General features: G+C 37.1%; 1 protein-coding gene across 1 annotated transcript in view; it reads left to right on the top strand.

The window, feature by feature from the left end:
* NEB (nebulin) overlaps nucleotides 1-24,908 on the top strand; it is a 215,649-nt gene that overhangs the window by 17,823 nt on the left and 172,918 nt on the right. Inside the window, 12 exon segments of the mRNA XM_036858909.1 lie at nucleotides 3,383-3,487; nucleotides 4,129-4,236; nucleotides 6,768-6,884; nucleotides 8,505-8,609; nucleotides 8,696-8,803; nucleotides 8,901-9,005; nucleotides 9,399-9,497; nucleotides 10,549-10,653; nucleotides 11,627-11,734; nucleotides 11,823-11,936; nucleotides 20,299-20,496; nucleotides 22,830-22,937. Coding sequence (XP_036714804.1) covers nucleotides 3,383-3,487; nucleotides 4,129-4,236; nucleotides 6,768-6,884; nucleotides 8,505-8,609; nucleotides 8,696-8,803; nucleotides 8,901-9,005; nucleotides 9,399-9,497; nucleotides 10,549-10,653; nucleotides 11,627-11,734; nucleotides 11,823-11,936; nucleotides 20,299-20,496; nucleotides 22,830-22,937 — 1,380 coding nt within the window.

Raw genomic sequence — 24,908 nt, 5'->3', positions numbered from 1 at the left:
GTTGACTGTCAGTTTGGTCTTCTGCTTGAATTGTGATGGGACCTCAAGATTTCTATCTTGTTTAAGTATTTTGGGGGAAAGTATGTCTCCAGTAAAGGAGAAGGAAGAAGATTACAGATGATGAAGTCTATTCAGCAATATTTTTTAGTGTCTGATATTGCAGATTACCTACTGGTGTAACCAAGGGCTATTTGGATAAAAGATCTACTAAGTACAGTAAATTTTCACTGATAGGAATACCATGAACCTGAAATTTTGCCCAGGCAGGGCTAAGCAGATATTAACTTTAGAACTAACTATTCACAAAGAGATGGCTTCCTAAAAGTGTTGCTACTGTAAATAAGATTGGAGAGAAGGGCAGTTAGAGAGAAGGATGGTTATTTATTTATTTTTTGGGGGGAGAAAAATAAAAAACGGCTTTCAAGTAGTCATTTAGAAAGAAAAAGAAATCTATTTTTAATATTTGCAACATTCTTTTACCTCATTTGAGTATGCGGGGTGGGTACTTGAAAGTGATTTTAAAAAATCTATTTCAAACTCCTCTATAATCAGTCTCTCCACTAATTTAGGCTTGCCAGTTAGTCTAGAGCTGCACCCTTTTTTTTTTTTAACATCTTTATTGGAGTATAACTGCTTTACAATGGTGTGTTAGTTTCTGCTGTATTATAAAGTGAATCAGCTATATGTATACATAAATCCCCATATCCCCTCCGTCTTACTTCTCCCTCCCACCCTCCCTATCCCACCCCTCTAGGTGGTCACAAAGCACCGAGCTGATCTCCCTGTGCTATGCAGCTGCTTCCCACTAGCTATCTATTTTACATTTGGTAGTGTAAATATGTCAATGCTACTCTCTCACTTCGTCCCAGCTTACCCTTCCCCTTCCCCGTGTCCTCAAGTCCATTCTCTGTGTCTGCATCTTTATTCCTGTCCTGCCCCTAGGTTCTTCAGAACCTTTTTTTTTTTTTTTTTTTTTTAGATTCCATATATATGTGTTAGCATATGGGATTTGTTTTTCTCTTTCTGACTTACTTCACTACGTATGACCGACTCTAGGTCCATCCCCCTCACTACAAATAACTCAATTTCGTTTCTTTTTATGGCTGAGTAATATTCCATTGTATACATGTGCCACATCTTCTTTATCCATTCATCTGTCGATGGTCACTTAGGTTGTAGAGCTGCACTCTTAATAGAGTAGCCACCAGACACATGTGACTATTGAGCACTTGAAATGTGAGGGTATGAACTGAGTCCTATATGTGTGAAATATACACTGGATCTTGGATCTTGGACACTTGGTATGACAAAAGGTAAAATAGCTCATTAATTATTTTATATTATGTTGAAATGACAATATTTGGCATCTATTGGCTTAAGTAAAATATATTATTAAAATTAGTTTCCCACCTGTTCCTTTTTTACATTTTAAAGTATGGCTACTAGAAAACTTAACATTACAGTGGTGGCTTGGATTATATGCCTATTGGATTGCAGCAGTCTGCTGGATGCAGAGACAGCATTGGGTACTTTGAAAGCATTGCTACGACTGGGTTTGCTTTGTGGAATAACAATATGATCCAAGGGGAGGAGGGCTGTGGATGAAGGTCGTTAGATTCAGCCATGGTGATAGTTATTCATCCCAGTCTCATCCAGATTTCCAACTTCTTAATGGCTGTTGTGCATCCAAAATAATAGTCACATTGGGAAGAAGTGCTTGTGATGGGTAGCAGTCCATCCAACAACAAACCATCCAGTAAGAGAGGTGTAGGGCTGCCAGGGGTGACTTAGATGTGGGACTTGCTGCCTTTCTTTTGAAGTCTTCCTCACTCTCAAGCTGCTTTGACCCATGTGTCAGTATCATTTCCTTTCTCTCCAAAAAGGTAAAATCTCCTTTATCTACTCCCTTTCGTGCTTTAATTTCTTTGCATTTCCTTGTCGGATTATGTCTCCCAGATCCACCCCTTTGTCTTACAGCCTCCAGTTCAGATTTTAACATAAGGAACACATATCTGTAATGATTATATTGCCGTTACATTCTGTTTTCCATCCTTCCTTACTATACCTTTCAGAATCAAGTCTCTCACCTTTGTCTTTGGCCAAAGCCATCAAGTACATGCCAGCACCTCCTCCTGGCTCAGCGCTTTTTGTAGAGATGGGTAGGCAGGCAGGGCTGTTCGTGTACACCGTGCCTACTACAACCAGCTGGGGTTGTTACAGGAGGTTCTGTAAGAAACACTGGGAAGTCCCTTTAGCTTCTCTGTGCCTGCTTTTCTGCTTTCTTCCAGACTCGCGATAGGAAAGATATAAGATTTCAGGTTGGAATTTCCAGTTGACACTAGGTCTGGACCTGAAAGGAGAAACTGGGATCTAGAATGTTAACCTTTTGAGAAGAAAGGATATAGGGTGTTAGAGAGAGGGGTGGGCTTCCTATAACTCAAACTCTCTGGCTCTGCATATCACTCATCCTTGGTACTTGTTCTTTAAAGGTGTAACAGAAAATGACTTTCTTTTTCTTTGAAGGGCATGGTGCGGGTATAGGCAGGCAAACACTTTGAGACCCGCTGGTAATGTCTGTGGACACATTCTATGAGCCAAGGAGGGGAAATTGCTCTAACCCAGCTCTGGCTTGGGCTCATGTCCCAAATTTGGGGTTAATTCTATTCCAAGAACATTCAAGCCAAGGTAGTCAATATATCATGGACTAGGTTCAATTTAACGTAGTTGAACATACATTTATGTGGTAACTTCTGCGTACTGCATTTTGTGTTAGATCCTGAGGATTCAAAAATGAAGAAGATGTAATTCCTCTTTCCAAGGAGCTCACAGCCTAAGATTCAGGTGGTGTGGTGTTTGTGAGTTAATATGGGACAGCAGTTCAATTTTTTAATTACTTGTCAGTTCTCATTAAAATTTCTTTAAGTCTAAACCAGGAAGTCTTATTCATTGGCCTACATGCCAAATTTTGTTGTGGTGTTGCTTTCTGGATAACTAGGAGTTTTGGTAAAGCTCAGAAATTAATGGCGAAGTTCATCGGGCATGAAAATCTGGGGTTGAGTGGTTTTATTATAACTATGAATTATAGAAGGAAGATGCACCCGACTCTCTCTTCCCTCAAACATCAGGGACCATCTGTGAGTTCTCAATGAACTAAGTCTCTAAACTCAGCAAAGGGAGGATTGATACCTCTATCCCCCGCACCCAACTTTCTTTTGGGTAAATTGACACTATACTGGGAGATTTGAAGACACCTGTTAAGCACCCAGGAAGGGCCTGGTCAAGATATTTTTAAAAGCCAACCACTACCACTTAATTAGCTGCCTTATTTGGCAATTCCCAGATTTTGCTTGTCTTATTTTCTTTCTTTTTTTTTTTATCCTAGCAAAAATACAAGGAAGACTATGAAAATAAAATCAAAGGCAAATGGAGTGAGACACCTTGCTTTGAAGTTGCAACCGCCAGAATGAATACTAATAACATCAGCACAGTAAGTAGGAATGGATCGCCAGATGTCCTTGGGTTGAGAGGGTGACCCTTTCCTGTATGACTTCTAGCCACCTGCTGCTCCTGCAGTGGTGCTGGAACATTTGAATCTAGGCACCTCTTCTTGGGGGTAAGACCTGTGTAGTGTTCCTATTTAGAAAGAAATTCCACAATCTTTCCTTCCTTTTGAGAAATGCTGTTTTTATTGGATTCCATTATTCTTGCCTCGGTTTTCATAGGAACAATATGGTTTCAAAGTGAGTACAGGTGAAAGGGACCCTTTTAAGTTTATTCTGTGTCTGGGCACTCGAATAGTACATTTATGAAACTGATTAGTTTCTTCCTAGATTCTCCTCCCTGGAAAACATAAGTCCTCTTTTTCTCTTCTCTTAAGTTCTCTGCCTCTGGCCTTTGAGAGCTCCTTATCTGAGGTTGTCTTTCAGCCTATTATAATTTTCCCAAGTCTCTGTTAAATTGCTAATGGTTTTTGTGATGGCACCACATTCTATAATTGTAATCTGACCTGCAGAAGCTAAGAGGAGCATGGCTTTGGGTAACATCTCCAAATGGCCTCTGTCCTCCCGTATAAAATATTTACGTAGTTTGTTCCCACCGCAGTTCTCCAGCATGTTTAATGTCTTACAGAGGAAATACCAGGAAGACTTTGAGAAGATGAAAGACCAGATCTACTTCATGCAGACTGAAACACCAGAGTACAAAGTGAATAAACAAGCTGGGGTGGCAACTAGCAAGGTATGGGGACATTCTCTCGTTTATCTTGATGATCTCAGTGTGGGTGAATTTCTTACAACTCTTACTTTTGTATATAATGGGAAAAAAAGGTTCTTAGGGGAACAATAAGAAAAATACTTTGGGATTACAATAGGGCTACCAAATTTTTTTTAAAAAATTGCCATGTAGGAGAATTCACAATACTCAATTACCATCTTCAGCATTTCTTAGACTAAAGGACGTTCTGATACCCAGAAGTAGAAAGGACGAAAGAATTTCTCAAGAAAAAGCAACTGGCAGCCTTATATGCATATAGACACTTCACACTTACAACTACCATCATTTTTCTATTTTCCTACTAACTGGTGAAAATATAGTCACAGACAAGATACTTGAATCCATGGATCTGCTCATATACTCTATAGAGTGACATTGGTAAATAGTCTACTCCTAGGCATTCTAAAGCACTAGAAAGAACAATAAGTTCAAAGCCAATCAGACTTGATTCTAACCCTGGTGCTGGCTCTGCTGGAGCAGTGAAAGCAGAAAGATCACATCACTTAGGAGGCTATTTCAGTATCCAGGTGCAAGACAGTGATATTTTGGACCAGGAGGGTAGCACAGAAAGTGATGAGAAGTATTTTGAAAGTAAAGCTGACCTGATTTGCTGATGGGTTGGATGCGGGATATGAGAGAAAAGTTTTGGTCTAAGCAACTAGATGGATGGGGTTTCCCTTTATCAAGATAGGGAAGATGGTGGAAGGAGTAGGTAATTTCTTTTTAGAGGGGAGACCTGAGCTCTTCAGATATGTAAAATTTGAGATGCCTTTGAGACACCTAAGTGGAAATGTGAAGTGGGCATTTGATTACATGAGTCTGAAGTTTCAGGAGAGATATCCGGGAAGGCTGTATAAATTTGGGCATCAGTAGCATATGGATTGTATTTAATGTCATAAGACTGGAGGCCATCAAGGGAGCAAGTGTAGACAGAAAACTCTAAGGACTGAACTCTGGAGTGCTTCCATGTGAAGACATCAGTGAGATGGGATTGGAGCAAAATTAGGAGAAAGTGATGTCTTGGGAAGCAGGTGAAGAAGGAAGGGAGTGAGCAACTGTGTCAAATGTTTCTGAAGTGGATTTATCAATGTATGGTCTCTGGTGAACTTAATAAGAGCAATTTGGTTGAATCTGCTTAGAGAGGGTTCGTGAGTGAATGAAAAGAGAGAAATAGAAGAATATGAGTGTACTCGACTCTTCCAAAGTATTTTCCTGAAAAGAAAAGAAGAAAAAGGGGTAGTAGCTGATGGATAAGTAGGTGAAGAGGGGATTTTTTTAGGTAGGAGACAAAAATACCATGTTTCTATGCTGATAGAAGAAAAATCCAGTGTAGTGGGAAAATGTGATGATGTTGAGGGCCGGGGGAAGAAAGTGGCTGTAGTGTTGTCCTAGAATAGGGGAAAGGGGAAAGGACCTGGCGCTTAAGAGGAGGGGATGGCTTCCCCAGAAACAGGAGAGGAGGTTGAGAATCCCAGATGAATATAGGCGGATAGTAGGGTTTGTGAAATTTCCTTTCTGGTTGTTTCCATTGTGCAAGGAAATAGATAATTCTATAAGATAGGTTATCTATATCCTCCACTCCTGTAGAACACCCCCTGCAAGTCCCCTGTCTGGGCTCTAGGGGGTGGTGCATCTGTGTTTCAGAGTGTATCTCCTGCATTTGGATACCAAGATGATTGTATTTGTTTCTGAGGTTCTTAAATGTTGGCAGATTATCTAGGATTCCCTCAACTTGTCTATATTCTCACATTACATTGCTTGAACAAATGGCTGGCACTGGAGATCATGGTCAAGATTAGGACAAGTTTCTTGTTTTCTTTCCTTTGGACATGCGCCTGAAGGGGGCTTTTGTGCCCTCACTTAAAGCTTCTGTCATAGCTGGAATTGAAGGTGCAAAGCAAGGAGGGCAGAAGGAGAAGATGAGGTTGCCAGCATTCATCTAGCCCCAGCCCCTTCCTCTTCCTCCCGCGTGTACATTAAATACACGCGTGCTCACACACATAGTCACGGATGAGGCATGAAGCTTCTAGCTTTTTTCTTTAAAAATGTGTTGGCACATAGGTAGCTGGAGGTTAAGAGATGAATGAGGGTTCTGGAGCAGCAGGTATCTGGGGAATGATATACTGTCATTATTATGATGTGCATCTTTCTTTTATTATTTCTGTCTCTCTCCCCCCCCCTTCCCTCCCTCTCTCTCTGAGGGCAGGGACCATGTGTTACTCTTTCTTGTATCTGTCCCATAGCCAGGAATGTAGTCGATGCCCTATGGATATTTTTGAATGAATAAATGAATGAGAAGAAAAGATATCCTGAAAATGTATGCAGTTTCCCTGCTGCTGTCATAAGTTACTATGAATATTTTGTTTATGAAATGTCAAGCTGCGATTTTTCTAAAGAGAAAATCGATTTGTGGAGCTATGTCATAATATCTGTAATAGAGACGAGAGCAAAAATAACCTGGAGAGTTACTTTATCACTTTATTTCACTCCTACAGGTAAAATACAAAGAAGACTATGAAAAGAATAAAGGAAAAGCAGATTATAATGTACTTCCTGCTTCAGAAAACCCACTGCTCAGGCAGCTGAAGGCGGCAGGAGTTGCCCTAAACGATGTAAGTATATTCTTGTCAAAAGTGTGTTTTTAACCTTAGCAGCAAGAGAGATGAAACTTCTCTCCTTCTATAATGAATAAATGCAAATAGAACTTTGCAAATACTTTAAGGTTATGGTGTAACAGTTTCCCTGGAGCTGTCTAACCACAGGAAGGCATTAGTGCCTCTGAGTATGATGTGTGGCAATTTGGGGAGCCTGTGGACTTGGTTCAGTGCGCAGGGAAATCCTCATTTACTTATAAGCTCCAGGAGCCTATGCCTTTGTGTGGGCAAAGAGTACATTGTAGGAGTTATGTTGTGATTCTGACAGAGGCAGAAGGAGACTTTGAAAGGGGAGGAGAGAAAGCTGAAGCCATTTAGTGCCCTACCCTTGTGCTCTTCAAGCCTGCTGCTAGGAGAAGAAGCAAAAGGTCCTGTGTTTCACAACTTCTCTCCACGAACTCTGCCATTTTCTACTCAGGTCTTGGCCCCAGAAACCATCATTTGCAGATAGCAGAACTTGAAAGATGGCTCCCTAAGTCTTCAGAGGAACTTCTACTTGTGGAATATTAAGAGCTTGGCTAACCCATTAGGTTTCAAATAGATTAGATAAGTGAGAACTGGGCCTGACATTAAAAGACTAACAGCCCAAGACCACTTTGATTATATATCAATATATAAAGAGACTAAACATAAGATCAGTTGAGTTTTTCCCTTTTGGTTAGGCAGTAAAAGTTTTCCAGTATTTGAGGATTATATGTAGCTCTCTGTGTGAGTTGTCTTTTCTTTGTCCCTTGAATTAAGTCAGCACCACAGAAATGTGTACATGTTACTGAGGAGTGGGGCGAGTGGAGTGGCAGGTGAGAGGATGTAAATGGATCTGTTCAAATAGCTGTACTGGGAAATCAATGCAAAGCACATCTCCTGCTTCCTAAATGAAGGTCATCTTTATCAAACGTATAAAAACTGAAGTTCAAATCCATTTTGTTGAAAAAGACAGCAATATAAAAATATTGAAAATGAATAGCACTATTTACAACTTCAAAACTGAACATGAAAAAATCATGTTGTGCACTGTAAAATCCAGTAACTTTTAGAGCTAAAGATAAATCCTAGCAGAGAAGAGGAGTTAGTAGACTCTTGTATATACCTTATTTTTAAGGTGTACTGTCTGTTCGTATGATAAGGGATTTTTTCCTTGGTGGAAAGAGGAAGAGTGTGTATTTCTCTGTGTGCTAGACTTTTTCCATGAAGGTTTGTTTAAAAAAAATGAAAAATTTGCTGTTGCTCAGAGTATTCCTGTTTATTGGGGCATCACTAGTGAGGGAAGAGTATTGAGTTGGGAGGTCTAAAAGGCAGCAATTCAGATATGCAAGAACCTCTACAACTAAGGTCTTGGTCTGAGGCAGTATAGTGGTTTCTTAATTTTTTGGAGAATATTAAAAACTTAGGCTTTACAATAATTGCTAATAGAAAAGGTTTATCATTTATGACACTCCAATGTTTGATTGTCAGTTTTTAGACAGTTGACAGGTAATATCTTTTTTCTTCTTCCTTTGTTTAGTGTTGGAAAATACAAGTGTAATAATCAGGGTGGGAGTGACAGGAATCTACTTTAACTGATTTTTTTTTCTTTGACAGAAACTGTACAAGGAAAACTATGAAAAGACAAAGGCAAAGAGCATAAATTTCTGTGAGACCCCCAAATTTAAGCTTGATACAGTTCTGCAGAACTTCGTTAGTGATGTAAGCCACCCCATGGTCATTTCCTCTGTTAAATCAAAGACCCATCACTTTGCCAATAAACAAATGAAATATGTTTTGTCTTTCAGACTAAATATAAAGATTCCTACTTAAAGAATATTTTGGGACATTATGTAGGCAGCTTGGAGGATCCATATCATACACACTGCATGAAAGTCTCAGCTCAGAACAGTGATGTAAGTTCTAAGGCAATTGTTTGACTTTCCAAATAACACATTTTTAGGGCATGAATACACTGGTTGCATCCTTATGTCTGATTTCGTTTCCTCATAGAAAAACTACAAAGCACAATATGAAGAGGACAGAGGCAAAGGCTCCTTCCCCCAGACCATAACTCAAGAATATGAAGCAATCAAGAAACTAGATCAGTGTAAAGATGTAAGTCTGTAGTATAAACTGTGAATGTTACCACCCTCCACAGTATCTAGTGATCAAGATGTGTTTAATATTTTGACACTTTTGCAAACAAATGCAAGCAAGGAGTCTGTAAGGAACACAATTTATTTTTCCCTGTTGTCACCCACATGTCTCAAACGCTAATTCTAGCTCATTTTCCCAAAGAAAAGTAATCAGGAATCTGAAGATATGGGAAAGTTTCCTATATAGATGTAAGAGCATCTCTCAAAGAAACTGAAGTCTAATTAGAAAAAATGTGTTTTGCTTACTGCAAGTTTCTTTTCTTTTGGGGGATGGGGTTCTGCTTGCTTGGCCTATAGGCCAACTCGGATTTGACAAGTGATACTACTAAACGTGATTCTCTCTCCCCCACAGTACACCTACAAAGTCCATCCAGATAAGACAAAATTCACTCAGGTCACCGACTCTCCTGTTCTGGTGCAAGCCCAAGTCAATTCCAAACAGCTGAGTGATGTAAGTTCCCCTAAATATCCAAGAAATCCAGTTATGAGGGATAGCATATCATAACTCTATACGTGAAATCCAGTGACTTGTCACATTTATAAAAAAGGCTACATAACTTTTAACAAGTTTAGCTTGTATATATTTGTAATCACCTAAAATACTTCCCTATTTAGTTACCTTACATCTTCTTGGGTGGATAACAATTATAGTAAAAGAGTTCTGCAAGGGAAACTAACATAGCTTAATGCACTGGAAAGAACATGAGTTTTCGAGTCAGACAGAACTGGATTCAAATTCCAGCTCTGTCATTTATGACCTGGGGCCTAGGAAAGTTGTTTAACCTCTCCATACCTCATAGTTCCCTTTGATAATTTGTGGTGGTTTTGAAGATTGTGAAAGAAGATAGTACACATCCTGGCCCAGAGCAGGTATTCAGTACATGGGATTTCTCTGTCTCTCAAATAAGTTTTTGGGAAATGGAGTCTTTGAGATACATTTTATCATATGAATTTTCAGTGTGAATGTCCAAACTTGTGTTGAACTAAAAAAATGAAAAATAAAAGTAACCTCAGTAGATTATGGCCAGAAATGAAGGCTTCAGTTAGAGTATCCACAAACCATAATGCATGTGAGGGGACATAACCAGATTTGTTAGAAAAGATTTTCCAGTGAGTGAGCGTTGACAGCAGAAAGGAAGAAAGGCTGTCACTCTCAGAACCTACAGGACCAATTGTGATATATAAAGAGGGGAGCTCCCACGTATGAAAGTGCCACCTCTTTCCATTAGGGCCCTACCACGGTGACAGATGTGATAACAGCTTCAACTATCCACCATGCAGTGTCAGTAAGGCAGAGTGGCCCACCCTAGATCTGGATTTCTCTTTTGATCGTAACAACTCTGTCAGTTGTTATTTAACAAAATGTATTTTACATTTTATCTCATGAAATGTACCACACAAGATTTTTTTTTTTTTTTTTTGTATTTTGGAACAATTCTTCTTCTGAATTGAGAACTAATTGGCTCATTCTCTCTCTCTCTCTCTCTCTCTCTTGCTCTCAGCTAAATTACAAAGCAAAACATGAAAATGAAAAGTTCAAGTGCCATATACCTCCAGATACTCCGGCCCTTATCCAGCACAAAGTCAATGCCTATAACCTGAGTGATGTGAGTTCCTCGTGCACTATGCCATGTGTTATACTGACAACTATGCTTTTATTTTTGAATTGCCTCATTGAATAAATATTTCAATGTTAAAGATGGGAATAACACTTAACATTTGTATCGTGTCCCTATGCTTCTGCCAGGGTAACTTTAAACTCACCTTATAAAATGTGTGTAGCAATCTTGTAAGTAGCTTCATACAATGAGACAATCTTAATATATTTTAACCAACCCTCAAAATACCACCATTCATGTATGTCTAATTGCAAATCTTAATGTAAGCTCTTTTAGCCATATATCCTTTTATACTATACTATAATTTTCTTTCAGGACCTCATACTTTAAGATACAGTTTCATTTTGTTTATTCCCCAGGCATATAAAGTCCCTTATTTCACACAAACGATACTTATTTCTACATGTAAGAGAACTTGCACTAACAAAGATATAGGGTATTCAAAAGGCATAAGGCCAGGTATCCATTGCTATCTTTCATTTCCAAACTTAATTTTATAGAAAAGTCAAATTACCCTTGAGGGTTTCAATTTCTTCAACAATTCTTTAAATAAGTACTAAAATTATCCAGCATCAATGAGTATTGCAATGATTCGTGAAATAACCTTTTCAGAGGACTTTGAGATCAAATGAAAATGGTGCCTTTATATAATACAGAGTAAGTTAACTATAGAATATTTGTGCCACTTTATAAAATATTCAGTGTTAGGAATCAAATATTAGTATGATAACTAGAATGAAGTTAATATAATGCAATATTCTCATGGAGCGTAGAGAAGCTTAATCTTAGAGAATTGGAAGATTCATCTTGAGGAGAATTATCCAAAATATGCACAATTTCTTAAACAAAGAAAATGGTCTATTTATATTAAGACAAGGTATTGGGTTACCCTCTAGTCTTTAAAGTGTGATAACATGCATATTACTTTTGCCCATTCCTGTGCTGAAATTTTTCTGTCCAGAATGCTTATAAGTATGACTGGGAGAAGACCAAAGCTAAGAAGTTTGACATTAAGGTGGATGCCATTCCCCTGCTGGCAGCCAAAGCCAATACCAGGATCACTAGCGATGTGAGTATGGCCTGGGCACCTGGACGGGGGGGGGGGCCTCAGCAATCTTCCTGATGAGTGAGATCTGGCACATGTTATGTCTTTGTAGGTGATGTACAAGAAAGACTATGAGAAAAGCAAAGGAAAGATGATTGGAGCCCTGAGCATTAACGATGATCCCAAGATGCTGCACTCTTTGAAGACGGCCAAAAACCAGAGTGATGTGAGTGCTTTTGTGAATCTGTCTTGTTTTCAAGATTGTGTCCCAGTCAACATGCCCAAGGGTAGTGATGTAAAAAGATTCCATATCCATGGGCTCTCTCAGGTTCACAACAATGAACTGCTGAGGAGAACTTTAGAAGTAGAATGATTCCCCAGGCTCTTGCACCTCTCATGTTTGAGGAGAGAAATTAATGATTTGTACTTGATCTCCATTTCACTTTGAAAAAACCTGTATTCATATTTAGTAGAATATTGATTGTAATTCTCAACACCTTTTGGAAAACAATGTTTTCATATTTTCTAATTGAAAAGTAACTTAAAATTGTGGTTTAAAAAGTGACTATTTTGGAAGAAAATCATGAATCAGAGATAAAAATCTTAGTATAGCTAACATTGCTCTTTACTGACTTTAGTAATTAGTATTGGCCTAGGTCTAAGATAAATATTCCATTAATTATAGGCCCCGTTGAGAATCTGATAAAAGATCTGGTCCATCTCTTTAGGAAAATGGAGTTTTTTTCACATCTTTTGCCTGACTTTCATAGAGAATTCATGGATTCCCTAAGGACTGCCTTTAGGATATCTATCATTTTCCAGTTAAAATTCTTACCATAGAGAGGCAAACATATACTATTGAAAATTACAATATACACTGTGTTTTAAAATGTTTGAAGAATCCCTTAAGAGTGGTAAGAATGTTCAACATAGCTTGCAAATATTAGCTTTTCATGATGAAAGAGAAGGGTGTTTGTATCATTTACTTTCATTTTAGCCATGTGTTCATATTGTGAGCTATTAAACCTTCTTTAAATCATTTCACATTTACTATATAGTCATATAGCACTTTAAACGTCTTATTTAGTTATTTTCTCTAGTAAATTCACACTGAATTAGGTACAGTGTGATTATATACAGTCAGTATACAGTGCTCACATACATAATACTATCTTCTTCACCAGTTCCTTATTTTGTCTCAACTCAAGAAAGTTATAGCTCCCATTGACAGCACATGTATGTTTATCTTTGGTTTTTACCCTACCACAGAACCCATTAGAACACTAAGTTATTAAGTGCATAATAAGTGTTCAATAAGTACTTGTTAATTGATTCATGTTGGCAACCAAAAGAGATAGTCAATGATGAGTCATTCTCAAATAATATTCAGGCTAAAATCTAAGCTGCAGATACAGAACACACATCGCTTTTAAAAAGAGTCTTTTAAAGCCATTTGGGACTAAACAACATGCTACTAAAAAACCAGTTAGTCAATGAAGGAATCAAAGAGGAAATCAGAAAATACCTCAAGACAAATGAAAATGGAAACACAACACTCCGAAATCTATGGAATACAGCAAAAGAAGTTTGAAGAAGGAAGTTTATAGTAATATAGGCCTTCCTCAAGAAACAAGACAAATCTCAAATAAATAACCCAATCTACCACCTAAAGGAATTGGAAAAAGAAGAACAAACAAAACCCAAAGTCAGCAGAAGGAAGAAAATAATAAAGATAAGAGAGGAAATAAATAAAATGGAAATTTAATAAAACAATAGAAAAGATCAATGAAACCAAGAGTTGTTATTTTGAAAAGAGAAAAAAACTGATAAAGCCAAGATCACCAAGAAGAAAAGAGAGGACCCAAATAAACAAAATAAGAAATGAAAGAGGACAAATAACCAATGCCACAGAGATACAAAAGTTATAATACTATGAACAGTTATATGCCAACAAATTGGACAACCTAGAAGAAATGGACAAATTTGTAGAAACATACAACTTGCCAAAACTGAATCAAGAAGAAACAGATATTTGAACAGACCAATCGCTAGTAGTGAAATTGAATTTGCATTAAAAAAAAAAATCCAAGCAAACAAAAGTCTAGGACCAGACGGCTTCACAGGTGAATTCTACCAAACATATAAAAAAGAACTAATACCTATCCTTCTCAAACTATTCCAAAAAATTGAAGAAGATGGAACACTCCCAAATTCATTCTATGAGGCCACAATTACCCTAATATCAAAACCAGAAGACGATACTAGAAAAAAATTACAGACCAATATCTTTAAGTATAGATGCAAAACTCCTCAACAAAATATTAGCAAACTGAATCCAACAGTATATAAAAAGGATCATATACCATAATTGAGTTGGATTTATTCCAGGGAGGCAGGATGGTTCAATATTTGCAAATCAATGCGATTCACCACATTAACAAAAAGAAAGGATAAAGATCACATGATCATCTCAACAGATGTAGAAAAAGCATTTGACAAAATTCAATATCCATTCATGATAAAAACTCATCAAAGTGGGTATAGAGGGAACATATCTCAACAAATAAAAGCCATTTATGACAAACCCACAGCTAACATCATACTCAATGATGAAAAGCTGAAAACCTTCCCTCTAAATTCAGGAACAAGCAAGGATGCCCACTCTTTCCATGTCTTTTTAACATAGTATTGGGAGTCCTAGCCACAGCAATCAGAAAAAATAAATAAATAAAAATAATAATAAAAAGCATCCATATTGGAAGGGAAGAAGTAAAATTATCACTATTTGTAGATGATATGATACTTTATATAGAAAACCCTAAAGTCTGCACCCAAAAACAATTAGAACTAATAAATGAATTTAGTAAAGTTTAAGGATACAAGATTAATATACAGAAATCTGTTGCTTTTCTATACACTAATAATGAACTATCAGAAAGTAAAAAAAAAGCCACATTTAAAATTGCATCAAAAGAATAAAATAGGAATAAATTTTTTTTTAAATTCAAACAGAAAGTCATAAAATTATAATCATCCTCATCAGTTCACTCAGTCCCATGTAATTAATGTTTTTTTCATCTTGATCTTTTGTTAGCACTTTTATGAATACATCAGTTTTCCATTAGAGTTCTGAAAATGCTTATTCATTCAGTTCAGCAGTATAGTCAGTTACCAGAAACCTGTACTCGTCAGAGTCTTTGCCATGAATTCCTTGAAGATGAAATCCTTTTATAGGTACATTTTTGCAAAAGCATCAGAGTACACCCAGAACTGTCTGTAAATGACAAAAGACTTAAAAATGACCGTGGTTTGATGAAAGTTTTGATGAAACTTGAAAACTTGAAAGATTTGATGAAAGTTCATAATAATGCAATTGACAAGGAAATTTAGTTATTTCTGAGATATACATTTTAAAGTAATAACTAGAATTATGACTTATAACATTATACCAGAACATATAAGAGTTTTAGAAATTTCATGTAATGTCTGAAACATTTATATTAACATATTTCCATACAAATAACCCAAAGAAAGTTTAGTATTAGTTGTTTTTTTTTTTGTTTGTTTGTTTGGTTTTTTATACTGCAGGTTCTTGTTAGTCATCAATTTTATACACATCAGTGTATACGTGTCAATCCCAATCGCCCAATTCAGCACACCACCATCCCCACCCCACCGTGGTTTTCCCGCCTTGGTGTCCATACGTTTGTTCTCTACATCTGTGTCTCAACTTCTGCCCTGCAAACCGGTTCATCTGTACCATTTTTCTAGGTTCCACATACATGCGTTAATATACGATATTTGTTTTTCTCTTTCTGACTTACTTCACTCTGTATGACAGTCTCTAGATCCATCCACATCTCAACAAATGACTCAATTTCATTCCTTCTTATGGCTGAGTAATATTCCATTGTATATATGTACCACATCTTTATCCATTCGTCTGTCGATGGGCATTTAGGTTGCTTCCATGACCTGGCTATTGTAAATAGTGCTGCAATGAACACTGGGGTGCATGTGTCTTTTTGAATTATGGTTTTCTCTGGGTATATGCCCAGTAGTGGGATTGCTGGGTCGTATGGTAATTCTATTTTTAGTTTTTTAAGGAACCTCCATACTGTTCTCCATAGTGGCTGTATCAATTTACATTCCCACCAACAGTGCAAGACGGTTCCCTTTTCTCCACATCCTCTCCAGCATTTGTTGTTTGTAGATTTTCTGATGATGCCCATTTCTAACTGGTGTGAGGTGATACCTCATTGTGGTTTTGATTTGCATTTCTCTAATAATTAGTGATGTTGAGCAGCTTTTCATGTGCTTCTTGGCCATCTGTATGTCTTCTTTGGAGAAATGTCTATTTAGGTCTTCTGCCCATTTTTGGATTGGGTTGTTTGTTTCTTTAATATTGAGCTGCATGAGCTGTTTATATATTTTGGAGATGAATCCTTTGTCCGTTGATTCGTTTGCAAATATTTTCTCCCATTCTGAGGGTTGTCTTTTCATCTTGTTTATGGTTTCCTTTGCTGTGCAAAAGCTTTGAAGTTTCATTAGGTCCCATTTGTTTATTTTTGTTTTTATTTCCATTACTCTAGGAGGTGGATCAAAAAAGATCTTGCTGTGATTTATGTCAAAGAGTGTTCTTCCTAGGTTTTCCTCTAAGAGTTTTATAGTGTCCGGTCTTACATTTAGGTCTCGAATCCATTTTGAGTTTATTTTTGTGTATGGTGTTAGGGAGTGTTCTAATTTCATTGTTTTACATGTAGCTGTCCAGTTTTCCCAGCACCGCTTATTGAAGAGACTGTCTTTTCTCCATTGTATATCTTTGCCTCCTTTGTCATAGATTACTTGACCATAGGTGTGTGGGTTTGTCTCTGGACTTTCTATCTTGTTGCATTGATTTATGTTTCTGTTTTTGTGCCAGTACCATATTGTCTTGATTACTGTAGCTTTGTAGTATAGTCTGAAGTCAGGGAGTCTGAATCCTCCAGCTCCGTTTTTTTCCCTCAAGACTGCTTTGGCTATTCGGGGTCTTTTGTGTCTCCACACAAATTTTAAGATGATTTGTTCTAGCTCCATAAAAAATGCCATAGGTAATTTGATAGGGATTGCATTGATTCTGTAGATTGCTTTGGGTAGTATAGTCATTTTCACAGTATTGATTCTTCCAATCCAAGAACATGGTATATCTCTCCACCTGTTGGTATCATCTTTAATTTCTTTCATCAGTTTCTTATAGTTTTCTGCATACAGGTCTTTTGTCTCCCTAGGTAGGTTTATTCCTAGGTATTTTATTCTTTTTGTTGCAGTGGTAAATGGGAGCGTAAAATAGGAATAAATTTAATGAAGGAGGTAAAATACCAGTACTCTGAAAACTATAAGACATTGATGAAGAAAATTGAAGGTGATACAAAACAATGGAAAGATATCCCATTCTCATGGATTAGAAGAATTAATGTTGTTAAAATGCCCATACAACCCAAAGAAATCTACAGATGTTACGCAATCCATATCAGAATACCCATAACATTTTTCACAGAGCTAGAACAAATAGTTCTAAAACTTATATGGAACCACAGTAGATCCTGAATAGCCAAACCAATCTTGAGAAGAAAGAACAAAGCTGGAGGTATTATGCTTCCAAACTTCAGACTATATTACAAAGCTACAGAAATCAAAACAGCATGGTCCTGTACAAAATCAGACACAGAGATCAATGGAACAGAATAGGGAGCCCAGAAATAAACTCATGCCCCTATGGTCAATTAAACTATGACAAAGGAGGCAAGAATACACAATGGAGAAAAGACAGTATCTTCAACAAGTGGTGCTGGGAAAACTGGACAGCTACATGTAAAAGAATGAGATTAGAACTCCATATACAAAAATAAACTCAAAATCAATTAAAGACCTGAAACCATAAAAATCCTAGAAGGGAACATAGGCAGAACACTCCTTGACATAAATCTTGGCAATATTTTTTTGGATCTGTCTCATAAGGCAAAAGAAATTAAAACAGAAAAAATGGGACCTAATTAAATTTAAAACCTTTTGCATAGCAAAGGAAACTGTCAACAAGATGAAGAGACAATCTATGAAACAGAAAATATTTGCAAATGATATGGCCAACAAGGGGTTAACATCCAGCCTATATAAATGGCTCGTGCAGCTCAGTATCAAGAAAACAAACAATCAAAAAAGAAAAAGAAAATGGGCAGAAGACTTGAATAGACATTTTTCCAAAGAAGGCATACAGGTGGCTGACAGTCACATGAAAAGATGCTCAGCATTGCTAATTATTAGAGAAATACAAATCAAAACAACAATGAGATATCACCTCATACCTGTCAGAATGGCTATCATCAAAAAGTCTACAGATAGCAAATGTTGGCAAGGATGTAGAGAAAAGGGAACCCCCCTACACTGTTGGTGGGTGTGTAAATTGGTGCAGCCACTATGGAAAACAATATGGAGCTTCCTTAAAAAACTAAAAATAGAGCTACCATATGATCCAGCAGTTCCACTCCTGGGTATATATCCAGAAAAGACGAAAACTCTAGTTCAAAAAGATACATGTACCCCGATATTCGTAGCAGCATTATTTACAATAGCCAAGATATGGAAGAAACCTAAGTATCCATCAACAGATAAATGGATAAAGAGTATGTGGTATATATATACAGTCGAGTATCACTCAGCCATAAATGAGTGAAATTCTGCCATTTGCAACAGTGTGGATGTACCTAGAGAATATTATGCTTGTAAAATAAGTCAGACGGAGAAAGACAAATACTGTATGATATCACTTATATGTGGAATCTAAAAAATAAAACAAATGAACGTATATAACAAAACAGAGACAGACACAGATATAGAAACAAACTTGAATTGATAGTTACCAGTAGGGAGAGGGAAGGAGAGAGAGGCAAGGGGTATAGGGGTATGGGATTAAGAGACACAAACTATTATGTATAAAATAGATAAGCAATTAGGTTATATTGTACAATACAGGGAATTATAGCCATTATCTTGTAATAACTTTTAATGGAGCGTAATCTGTAAAAATACTGAATTACTATGCTGTCTACCTGAAACTAATATTGTAAATCAACTATACTTCAATAAAAAAATAAATCAGTAGGGAATTCCCTGGTGATCCAGTGGTTAGGACTCCACACTTCCACTGAAGAGGGGCACAGGTTCCATCTCTGGCTGGGGATCTGGGATCCCACAGGCCACACGGTGGGACCAAGTAAATAAATAGATAAAAATAAAAATAAATAAAGCCATTTGGATCTTTGACAACCTTATATGTGTGCAGGCATGTGTGAGCTTATCTGAACTTGAACAAAAGGGTCAAAACAATTTAGTCAAAAACACTTCCACACACCAACTGCTATTGCAACATTGCTTTATCCGTTTATTTCTAATGAAGACAAACTGTCTTTATTTTTTTCAGTGTTCTTGCATGCCATCAGAAAGTTTCCATATTTTATTTTCATAAACCAGGGCCTAGATTTTACAATTAAGAGAGAAATTTATTCTGTGAAACTGACTACCCATGATGTTTTAGCTGAAAGACCATATTCCCTAAGAAAGTTAAAAGATTGGATTATTTGTAAAAGGAATTTCTGCAGGAGATTTATAATGCACATCTATACTTGCTAGCTTGGATCACTGTCTTTAGAGCTTATGTGATTATAGGGAGATATAATAGGTTTAGAATCTTCCTAAAGGAAAAATTCTGGGTCAGAATTTTTCTCTCTTTTAAGGTAATTGGTGAGCAGACATGATGAAGCTGGGACTTTGACCTAATTAACACCCTGTCTAATCATTCCAGAAAACCAACCGATGAAAGTGCCTTCTGAGGCCAGTCAGGACATTTGGTTTATGAGAACACTGTATATAAGGGCCAAGGTTACTTCAGTGGCTCAATTTCATAAATTTTTCTCCTTTGAGGTCTTATAACTGCTGAAATCTGAAACTTCTTTTAAATTGTTACCAAAATTAAACTTAGTATGAAAAAACCTCTGGGGTTCTCAGTGGGGCTTATCTATTGTCCAAAGTAGAATAGTCAGGTTGAAAAATCAGTAACTGTTCACTTAAAGATGACTTTAGAAAAGTCAAGAAGTCAATTGTACAGCTCTATTTATGAAGTAGTCATTTTATAAAATCAGAAGTATGAAATGATGGTCATATGATTTTTGACAATTTAAAAAATACTTCTTTAATGGAAGACTCTTCAAAGGTTAGATTACCTTAGCAGAAATCATGCTTGCTAGTGGTCCTTGAAAAACCCTGTTTTAAAATAAAATAATAGCTGGCTGAATCAGAAGCTGTGGCCCATTCCTACTGTCTGACAGATCCTCTTTGATCTAAACAAAGATTTGAGAAGATCTGTCCATGCATCTGCCCATGATTTTGGGAGGGGTGGTTTCAATGATGTGAAACATATGATCAAATTTTAGGAAAAATAACTAACTAGAAGGAAAAAATCTCTATCTTGTATTTGTTGTTTATGAGAGATCTCTGTGCTTTTCTGGAAATCCATTGAAGATTTGTGCTAATAAATGGTAATTTCCTATTCACAGCGTGAATATCGTAAAGACTATGAAAAGTCAAAAACTATCTACACGACACCTCTTGATATGCTCCAAGTGACTCAAGCTAAGAAATCTCAGGCAATTGCCAGTGATGTGGACTATAGGCACCTCTTACACAGTTACAGCTACCCGCCGGACAGCATTAACGTGGACCTTGCCAAGAAGGCTTATGCACTGCAGAGTGATGTGAGTAACCCGATTTTTTCTCTTCCCTCTTTTGAAGGTAGAAACTGAAAAGGATTTCTAAGTTGAGTGATGTTTTTGGCAATTCTCAGAAGTAGCTGCATTGTCTTCTGTATGTAGCAAGTATGTAATGGGAAAATGAGCCTTGGGATTCTATGAGAGCACGCCCCTCAGAGTTAGAGAGGCCTGGGTCTGGCAAGCACCCCATCACAGTTTCCTTTTGGGAAAGTGATCACCCTTGCTGAGTTTAGAGTCCTCCTTGCAAAATTGGAATAATACAAAAGAATTGTTTTCATTATTTAAATGCATTCAAAATACTCTTAGCATGGTGCTGGGCCCTGGTGAATTCTCAGTAAACATTCACTATTATCATCGTCACCATTATCATAATTATCACATTCATCATTACCAATAATTTTTTGTATAGATTGCTATCTTGCTGAAAATAAAATATATTATTTATAGCATTACTTTTTATAATAGCTGGGTTTTTTTCCTGCAGATCAAAACTTCTTTAGACAAATTAATTTGTCTGAGCTCTACAATTGAATACTTTATCCTAACAATTCTATTTTTTTAAATGGTAAAATAGACATAACATAATATTTGCTATCTTTACCAGTTTTGATTGTACAGTTCAGCAGCAGTTAATTACATTCCCATTATTGTGCAACCAATCTCCAGAACTTTTTCATCTTGCAAAAATGCAACTCTCTGCACATCAAACAACTCCCCATTTCCTCTTCCTCTCGGTCCCTGTCAACCACCCTTCTACTTTCTGTCTCTGTGAGTTGGACTACTCTAAAGACCTCGTATCAATGGAATTATGCAGTGCTTGTCCTTTTGTGACTGCTTTATTTCACTTAGCATAATGTCCTCAAGGTTCTTCCATGTTATAGTATGTGTCAGAATTTCCTTCCTTTTTGAGGCTGAATTCTATTGCATTCTACGTGTATACATTTGGGCTATCCATTCATCTGTCAGTGAACATTTGGGTTGCTTCCACCTTCTGGCTATTGTGACTAATGCCACAGTGAACATGGATGTATGAATGTCTTCAAGATCCTGCTTTCAATTCTTCCGAGTATATACCCAGAAGTAGAATTTCTGGATGATTTGGTAGTTCTATTTTTAATTTTTTGAGGAATCACTGTACTATTTTCCATAGCAGCGGCACAATTTTACATTCTCATCACTAAAAATTCTATTTTATGCATTATTATCTCATTTGTTTCATTTTGTTATGTTTCTTCCTCCCAAATAGATCATAGGTTTTTCAAAGGCAGGAACCAATGGTTTCTTGATTTTTCATTCCAGTTAAAAGGCCCACACTAAAGAACAATCATCTGAATTTTGTATCTAGAGTACATGTTTTAGGTATCACCTATAGCCAGACAACAGCAGTAGGTCATTATTTTAATAGCATCAAGTAACTGTCTCCCAGATAGTTCCAATTCCAAATGATAACTGCTCTCCATAAGCAAATTATTGAATATAACTATATTAAAGTGTGTTGTTAGCCAATGTAGAAACACTCTTAAGCTTACCATTACACATGAAGGGCAATATGTGTAAACACTTAATACAAATAACTGCTATCAAGTCTTATCAGAAAATGAGCAAAATTATCCACCTTCAATATGGCCTTCAGTTATAATTTGACCATAGAAACATAATACATAATATGTTCTAGTGAGCAAACATCTCACGTTTGATGATCTAAATATAACAATTTCATTTATTCTTTGAAATACAGCTTTGAATTTAGCAGATTGGAATTATAATTCCACATACTTTGGAAATAAGGATGAAGTAGAACATATGCCAACTAGAAAGAACAGTGAAAACCTAAGGGCTGTTAAAATCTCTCCCCAAGGAAATGTTTAAAATAACCTCAATGTATGAAATAAGGAAACTGGTCAGAAATCTTAAAAGCATTCTTTTGGGGAAAATGTTAACGATTTTACGAAGAAGGATGATGCTGAGTAAAGAAATGTAACCTGGGGCTTCCCTGGTGGCGCAGTGGTTGAGAATCTGCCTGCCAATGCAGGGGACACGGGTTCGAGCCCTGGTCTGGGAAGATCCCACATGCCGCGGAGCAACTGGGCCCGTGAGCCACAATTACTGAGCCTGTGTGTCTGGAGCCTGTGCTCCGCATCAAGAGAGGCCGCGATAGTGAGAGGCCTGCGCACCGCGATGAAGAGTGGCCCCCGCTTGCCACAACTAGAGAAGGCCCTCGCACAGAAATGAAGACCCAACACAGCCATAAATAAATAAATAAATAAATAAATAAATATTTTAAAAAAAGAAATGTAACCTTTCTCTTGGTGTTTTAGGTCACATACAAAGCTGACTACAACAGCTGGATGAAAGGTTGCGGCTGGGTACCTTTTGGATCCTTAGAAATGGAAAAGGCAAAGCGAGCTTCAGACATTCTGAATGAGGTAAAGCCATCATATCTCTGTGTGTCACAGAGATAGATTTGTGAATGTAACATGGTAAAACTTCCCAAACCATGGAAAATGCCTCCTTTACCACTTCATTTTCTAGTATTGTTGCTGAGGAAAAAAACCCCAACTTATCATGTGCATGAATTATCTCGGTAGATAATCATACCTCTTCACATCACCAAAGTCGTTTACGTTAACCACTCATGGCAGAAACATTTTTAACAGCTTTATCGAGGTATAGTTTGCATACTACAAAAATTCACATATTTTAAGTGTACACCTTGACAAGTTTTAATAAATCCATATAGTTGCATAGCCATCCCCACGATTGAATTTTTTTTAACTGGTAAATGCATCTTTATTTTTCAGAAGCAATATAGAAAATGAGTAGTATATTATGAAATACGCAATATAGGAGTGAAATCAGCATGGTCAAGGGAGGTTGGACTGCAAGCTCTGTTAGGTTGTTAGATGCAGTTGGTATCAAGAGATTAGGTCAAGGTTGCTTCAACTTTGGCCTTGGGTTTCATGAGATCCCCCTACTAGTTAGGAATGGTTTTAGCAGCAAGAAAAAGAGAATACTTGAAGTTATGGAGGCTACTCAAATACTTTGCCTTCAAAATAGTCAGGAGGGAGTTGGCTGCTGGCGTAGATTCAGGGGCTCAGTGATATCAGACCCACAATTGAATTTTAAGATGCTGCTAGCACCCCCAAAAATTCCCACTCCCATTTTCAACCCCAGACAACCACCGATCTGCTTTCTGCCTCTATAATTTTGCCTTTTCTAGAAATTTCTTTTGTATCAGGATTCTTTCACTTAACATAATGTTTTTGAGGTTCGTCCATATCTCTACATGTGTCTGTAATATTTTCCTTTTTATTAGTGAGAGTAGTATTCCTTTTCACGGCTATATCACGCTTTGATTGTCCAGTTACTGGGCATGTGGATTTTTTCCAATATTTGGCAATTGTGAATTATGCATATAATGACTATTATAGAAATTTTCTTTGAAGTATTATTATACCTTATGCTATATTCTTGATGACTTTGAAGTAGTAGATATGTTGTTATTCAGTCTAAGAAGAAACAAAGGTGATCTTGGGGCTCTTAATGCAGTCACTTCTCTGACAGCAGTTGAACATTCCCCCTGCTGTCAGGTGAATCCGTCATCCAGGAAGTTAGACCACATAAAGAAGGGTCAGAGGTGCTAAGTGAGGGTTGTCTTCCACACGCAAGTTTTTGTTGTTCTTATTGTTTTGTACTTCTGTTTGTTTTTGGTGAAAACCACTTTATCTACTCAAGAGATCTTTCAGAAAAAATTCTGGGTTAGTGGTTTTCAGAAGTCTGAAGTTGAAAGAGGGATGCTACTATATACACAAAAGTGGGATGTATAGTATGCAAAAATGAAGAGAACTAGGAGAAGAATATAGGAATAAGGGTAGCTAGATGTTGCCAGCTCCCAATTGAGACATCTTCCCCATGGGCCCTCTCCTGTGTCTCCTCAGCACTTTAGTGATAACTTATGTACTAACCTCATTAAGGCTTGCAAAGCAAAAGTCCTTCTTTTCTTATTAATAATCCATAGCAATTGCCCTAGTTCCTCAATTCCTCCTCCCTCAACTGGAGAGCTTCAGTTGCTGATGGAGTGACAAGGAAAATGACATTCCTGGGAGCTTGTTTAGTGTCATGCAAAGATACTCCAAATGTTCTTGCATGCTTTTCTGTTAATCCTTTAGAAAACTTTGTAATGTTTCGGGATTCTGCTGAGCTTTCACAGTGCCGTCTTTCACATCATAAGCAAGAAATTAAGAGAGTAAAGTCGTTCCTGAAAGTTATATTTGTCTGTACTGCCCCAAACAATCCAAAATTAAAACAATCTCTTTAAATGTTGGTTTTTGTATTGTATTCATTTTTTCCCCCAAGCCAGCAAAGAATCAAATATTTTTACATTTTAAAATCAGGAA

The sequence above is a fragment of the Balaenoptera musculus genome, chromosome 7, assembly GCF_009873245.2.
Source record: "Balaenoptera musculus isolate JJ_BM4_2016_0621 chromosome 7, mBalMus1.pri.v3, whole genome shotgun sequence".
Taxonomy (NCBI): Eukaryota; Metazoa; Chordata; class Mammalia; order Artiodactyla; family Balaenopteridae; genus Balaenoptera; species Balaenoptera musculus.
Note: the sequence above shows the minus strand (reverse complement) of the source record. Positions and strands in the feature narration are given on the sequence as shown.